General features: G+C 33.3%; 1 protein-coding gene across 1 annotated transcript in view; it reads left to right on the top strand.

Annotated features, from left to right (window-relative positions):
• CAPZA2 (capping actin protein of muscle Z-line subunit alpha 2) overlaps positions 1-6,068 on the top strand; it is a 60,341-nt gene extending 54,273 nt beyond the window's left edge. Inside the window, 2 exon segments of the mRNA NM_001168692.1 lie at positions 3,633-3,695; positions 4,550-6,068. Coding sequence (NP_001162163.1) covers positions 3,633-3,695; positions 4,550-4,690 — 204 coding nt within the window. The 3' untranslated portion in view covers positions 4,691-6,068.
• The last annotated feature ends 800 nt before the right edge of the window (positions 6,069-6,868 follow it).

Raw genomic sequence — 6,868 nt, forward strand, 5'->3', positions numbered from 1 at the left:
GATGAATGATGAATCTTACTGTGATTTTTATTTATATTTTCCTGATGGAAAATGATACTGAGCATCTTTTCATGTATTATTGGTTATTTATATGTCTTCTTTGGGAAAATGTCTGTTTAGATCCTTTGTCTATTTCTTAATTGGTTATTTGTGTTTTTATTGTTGAGTTGTGATTGTTGCTTATATATATATTCTGGGTAGGAGTCCTGTATCAGATACAGGATTTGCCAGTATTTTCTCCTGTTCCATGTGTCTTGATCGTATCATTTGCAGAACAAAAGATTTTAGTTTGGATGTAGTCTAATTTATTTTTTTGTTCTTGTTACTTGTATTTTTGGTATATTAATAGAAACCTTTGCCTAACCCAAGGTCATGAAGATTTACCCCAGTATTTTTTTCTGAGAAAATTGTAGTTTTACCTCTTAAATTTAGGTCTTTGATTGTATACTTAACTTTTAAACTATTTTTTTCTCCTCTATCTGGATTATGATTTAATGAAGTTTTTCTGAAGTTCAGCTTTCAAATTCAAGAAACTTTGAACTCGCTTTTATTTCCCCACAGAGTTTTCTCTTTCCATTACATATGCAGCTATTTATTTGTGGAATTTTTTTGTCCCACTGATATTAATAATATAACATTAATAGTCAAATTTTACATTTTCCCATAAATACTTTAGGTACACCTAAAAGTACCAATATATTATAAACATCAACTACTAATACACAAAATTAGCTAACCTAAAATATAAAGAGTTAATTTTTAATATAAGAAAGTGTTTGATTTAACATTAAGAAATGTGTCAATGTGTAAGGCCAGATGCTACCTGAGAAGGGAAGAGAGCTGGTATTTAAAAAAATGTTTCATTAACACTTAGATGATTTCTGCCTTTTTGCTAAATGGTACTCTACTTGTAAAATTTGCCAGTAAAAGAAACTAATGTCTGGTTTTCCATGAGACACTGTATTTGGTATTGTTCTATATCATATGCATACATGTAACATCATTTGCATAACAGGGTACTTGGTACTCTCTTCTTTAGGGAGTTTGACACTGAGCAAAGATTCTTCCTACTAGACAGCTGTCTACAAAATTATAGACTGGAGTTGTGAGAGACAGCCATAGTAATTAAACTTGACTTACACGCCTTTTGTGATGCTATTTAGAAATGCATTTTTCACTTTACCTTACACAGGATTTATTTTCTTTCTTTCTTTCTTCCTCCCTTCCTTCCTTCCACTATTTTTGGACAAAAAATGCACATGTTATGGAAATATAAATATATATATGCAAATATGTATGATACATAAAATAAGATATTAGAGAATTTTACATTACTACTGATATATGAAAAAGTCTAGATTTCTATTAACTTTTTTACTCTTAGGAAAAAGTAAAGAAACCCATATATTCCAGAACATATTTAAACACTACAGTAAATTCACATTAAACTTTATTTTTAAAAGTTTATTTATTTTGAGAGGGAGTTGGGGAGGGGCAGGGAGAGAGGGTGAGGGAGAGAATCCCAAGCAGGCCCTATGCTGCTAGCATGAAGCCCAATACGGGATCTGAACCCATGAACCACAAGATCATGACCTGAGCTGAAGTCAGACACCCAACCGACAGAGCCACCCATGTGCCCCTCACCTTTAGCTTTAGGCTTTTCCTAATATTTTTAAAATGTATTTTTATGGTGGTAAATATTGTTCAGTACCTACTTAATAATATTTAGATAGTCATTAATTAGAAATCTGTGACTACTTACCTGTAAGATTGTCAGATTCATGTTAAGTGTTATAACTGAAGTTTTTATCAATATATTTTTTTAATGTTTATTTTTATTTTTGAAAGAGAGAGAAAGAGCATGAGTGGGGCAGGGGCAGAGAGAGAGGGAGACACAGAATCCGAAGCAGGCTCCAGGCTCTGAGCTGTCAGCACAGAGCCCAACCTGGGGCTCAAACACACAAACCACTAGTTAATGACCAGGGCTGAAGTCAGATGCTTAACCAACTGAGCCACCAAGGCGCCATCAATATGTGTTAAGACTTCACTTTCCTTAAGCAGTGAGACCAGGCTCATTCTGTAGACTTTTAAAATATTTTTGCCTAGTTCCCCTTGGACTTAGGATAACTGATTGTATAGTATTTTCCCTTTGTCATAATTTTCATCTGTGTTATTTATTAAATTATAGTAAACCATTAACCATACATACATTGACACACTTATTTAAAAATAATACTGATGCACACAAAAATAAACTCAAAATGGATTAAAGACCTAAATGTGAAACCTGAAACCATAAAAATCCTAGAAGAGAACACAGGCAGTGATTTTTTTTTTTTTTTTGATCTTGCTATTAGGATCATTTTTCAAAGTACGTATCCTAAGACATGGGAAATAAAAGCAAAAATTAACTACTGGGGCTACATCAAGTAAAAAGCTTTTGCACAGTGGAAGAAACCATCAACAAAACAGAAAGGGAACCTGCCGAATGACAAGATACTTGCAAGTGATGTATCTGATAAGGGGTTAGTTAATATCCAAAATATATAAAGAACTTACACAACTCAACACCCAAAAAAACAGTTTGATTAAAAATGGGCAGAGGGGGAAAAAATGGGCAGAGGACCTGAATAGACATTTTCCAGAGAAGACATACAGATGGCCGACAGACAGATAAAGAGATGCTCAACATCATTAATCATCAGGAAATGCAAATCAAAACCACAATGAGATATCACCTTAGGCCTATCAGAATGGCTAAAATCAAAAAGATAAGAAACAATAGGTATTGGCAAGCATATGAAGGAAAAGGAACCTTCATGCACTGTTGGTGGGAATGCAAACTAGTATAGCCACTGTGGAGAACAGTATGGAGGTTCCTCAAAAAATTAAAAATAGAAATACCGTATGATTTAATAATTCCACTAATGGATATTTACCCAAAGAAAATGAAAACACTAATTGTGCAAGCACCCCTTATTTTTATTGCAACCTTACTTACAAAATATGGAAGCAACCTAAGTACCCATCAATAGATGAATGGATAAGGAAGATGTGGGAGATGTGTGTATGTGTACACACACAATTATGTATATACAGTTATACACACAGATAATGGAATATTACATATCCATTAAAAAGGATGAGATTGTGCTAGTTGCAACAACATGGATGGACCTGCAGGGTATTATACTAAGTGAGATAAGTCAAACTGAGAGAGTCAAATACCATAGGATTTCACTCATGTGGAATCTAAAAAAAAAAAAAAAAATATGTATAACCAAAAAGCAGATATAAATACAGAGAACAAACTGATGATACCGGAGGGAGTTGAGGTGAGGGATGGGCAAAATGGTGAAGAGGAGTGGGAAATACGGGCTTCTAGTTATGGAATAAAGTCATGGGAATAAAAGGCACAGAATAAGAAATATAATCGATAATGCTATAATAGTGTTGTACGATGACAGATGGTAACTACACTTGTGAGCACAGCATAATGTATAAACTTGTTGAATCACTATGTTGTACAGCTGAAACTACTGTAACATTGTGTGTCAACTATAGTCAAAGAAATTGGAAAACTTAGTGTAGTTTTAAATTACTATTTACTTTTGGTTTTGTTTTTTATTCAGAATGAGGTGCAGACAGCAAAAGAATTTATAAAGATTGTAGAAGCTGCAGAAAATGAATACCAGGTATGATTTTCAAAACTATTACATGATTTATATTTGCTGATAAATTATGGCACTGAAATTTTAATTTCAGTCATAAGCCTGACTTTTTTTCATTGTTTCACTATAATAAAATACAGTGTTTTGGGTTTTTTGTTTCTTTTATTTCAGTGGCAAACTTACAAAAATGTAGCCAAAACTGTTGTAGCCAACTGTAATTTCTGAGTATTGGTCACAATATGCCAAGATTTTAAATGTTTATTTTATTTCTGATTGAAATTTTTAATTTATGCAGTATTTCCCAAAGCAGTTGGATTATGTATAATTTGCTTAGATCTTATTTCATTTTATACTCTACTTTTTACATTATTTATCAGCTTCTAACCTACACTCTTGAACTTAGGCATTTAGTTTGTGGATTGGCCACGTTTCTGGTCCTTGCAAACAGTAATTTATAAAATTGTTCTGAGTGAAATAGTAAAATAGATTCACAATGAGGACACACAAATATCAAATCTAATTTGCAAGTTCATTTCATTAAATTTAATTATTCATAATGATCAGAGACTTCTTTTAGGGGCACCGGGCTAGCTAAATCAGTAGAGCACAAGAGCAACTCTTGATCTCAAGAGTTGTGAGTTCAAGCCCCACGTTGGGTATAGAGCTTACTTAAAAAAATAATAATAATAAGCTTTTTCTTAGCTGCTTTTAAATAGCATTTAAAACCACATTGGGGTTTTTATTTTACTTTTTTTTTCTACTTTTTAAAAACAGTGAAAGAGGCTGCTTAAATAAAGATTTTTCCTAAAACATCTCTTGTGTTTTATAAATTGTTCTGTTCCGATGATTTTTTAAACTTTAACTACTATTTTTCATAGACCGCCATCAGTGAGAATTATCAGACAATGTCGGACACTACTTTCAAAGCCTTACGTCGACAGTTGCCAGTTACACGCACTAAGATCGATTGGAACAAGATCCTTAGCTACAAGATTGGCAAAGAGATGCAGAATGCATAAGATGAACACTGCATGACCGGATCATTTTAGTGTCTTTGCGTTTTAAAAAAAATCATTGCAAAAGTATTCAGAACTGTCAGGCTACCCAGTCAGGTGGGCTGTTGCCATTTAAAATCACTGTAATTAATTAGTTTGGTTAGAGCACAAAGCTTAGCTAATCAACCATTATTTTTTTCATTTCTTTTGTTCACAGGGGATTGAAAATCAGTTAAGTTTAAATGTCTTTTACTTTCTGTTATACCTATCTTTCTTACAATTAAGAGATGATTCCTCTAGTTTAATGTTAAAAGTTTTTGAAGTTTTCAAAAATATTTTACTTATCGTAACCCTAAAATTATTGTCTTTTGGTTTATGAAGTGGGTAACTTTTGATATTTGCCCAGTTCTTTTTAATGGGGTCAATAATGGATATTCTAGTTTAAGGTGGTTGATGGATTTAGCCATATATGCTGCTAAAGAAATTGTCTACCTTTTCCCCCTCACCTCTTCCATTTATGTAAGATTGAGATTAGAGGGAAAGCATTTTCTATATCAATTGTGTTTGAACCTTTCAAGAAGGTTATTTAGCTAGCTTAGTGTTTAACTAAACTTTTTTTAAACGAGGCCAAGGTCTAATGCTGTTTTGAGATTCTGAAATTAAATGAAAATACTTATTTCAGAAATGCATTTAATGCTTCTTTTCTTGTGACAGTTACGCAAATTAGCTTGAATTCCATATGTCCCTGAGTTATTTTTATCATAAAGTCACAAATGTATTATAACAAGGCAAATTGTAATATATATAATCCTGAACTCATGACCATGTCTCAGTTTATTTCTTTTCTTGGATTGAAAAGTACTGAAATTCAGTGTGACATTAAAATGAAAATTTTCCTATTTATTTGAGTAGAATATCACTTATCAGTGAGTCACATACTATTTTAAAATACTTTCTTTGGATATTGTGATTCTTAACTGGTTGTAAATTAGAAAAGCTGGGAGTACATATGGTGTGCGTTACAGTCTAAATTTTTCCGTCTTCCTATGCATCATAAGCATGTTTGTAATATTTTAAAATATACATGTACTGATGCTACAGGATTTCAAACCTGTGGTGAATGTTAGTATTTACTATAGAGAGTGGGGTGGATTTATGGTTTCATTCAATCGAGTATTGCTTATTATACTCCAGTGGAATCCCTTCCTCACATACTCCTGCAGATGTCTGGGCCTGGAAGTGTTTTTTTTAAAACACCACTTTTATTATGTACAATAAAATATTTCATTAGCTTGAATTGTATAGAATTTAAAAATTTCTCAGTGAAAGCATGTTATTTAATTCCTTTTTAAAAATCAGTGTTGGGCATTGAAAACATTGAGAATTTAATATGAAATTTGATGGTTTTGGTTAAATTGTTTTCTCTAATTTTAAAATACAAGTTTTGCCATATTGGGATTTCTGAAGAAAATGAATTAGCAATGTTATTTTATCTCTTCTCTTTTTAAAAAGACATTTTCAAAAGTCTTATGATAATTCTGAGCTAAGTACTAGATGAATCTTAATAGGCTAGCTCAGTCATATCAGTTAGACTGTCATGGTGTGTATCCCCTGAAGGTCAATTACTTTGGCTATTTTATGGTCTAGAGTGTTGTCTTGAAAATAACATGCAGTTGTCTTGAAGGTGGTGCCTTAAGGCTGAAGTATGAAGGCTAGGGCAGAATTAGGGGAACACTTAGGAGGCTGACCTAAGTTGAGAGCAAATGCTGACTTGGTCTGAGGTGGTAGCTATCGGCTACAGAGGTGGTGAGTTTTGGGTATATGTTAAAGGTAAAATCAAGAAGATTTGCCAAAAGTTTAATTGCAGAATGTGAGATAAAGAGAAATGTCAGAGACATTTTGGGGTTGAGAAATTGGAGATTTGAGGGGAAGGGCTGGTCAGGAGCTTGGTTTTAGATTTCAAGGGGAAATACCATGTAGCAGTTAGATACTGGAGACAGGAGGTAGAGGGGTACTCTTGGCTGGAAGAATGGGGGAGTGAATGGGCCTGGGCAACAGGGTTTGGTAGCCAGGCAAAGTGAAGGCTGACTCAAGGTTAGTGATGATTTAAAGTGAGACCAGTGAGTATGGCTCTCTTAAGCGCATAAAGCTGCATGGGTGCAGGCATAGAGTAGATGAACTGAATTTAACCAAAGTTGTGGT

The sequence above is a fragment of the Felis catus genome, chromosome A2 (assembly GCF_018350175.1).
Source record: "Felis catus isolate Fca126 chromosome A2, F.catus_Fca126_mat1.0, whole genome shotgun sequence".
In the NCBI taxonomy this organism is placed as follows: domain Eukaryota; kingdom Metazoa; phylum Chordata; class Mammalia; order Carnivora; family Felidae; genus Felis; species Felis catus.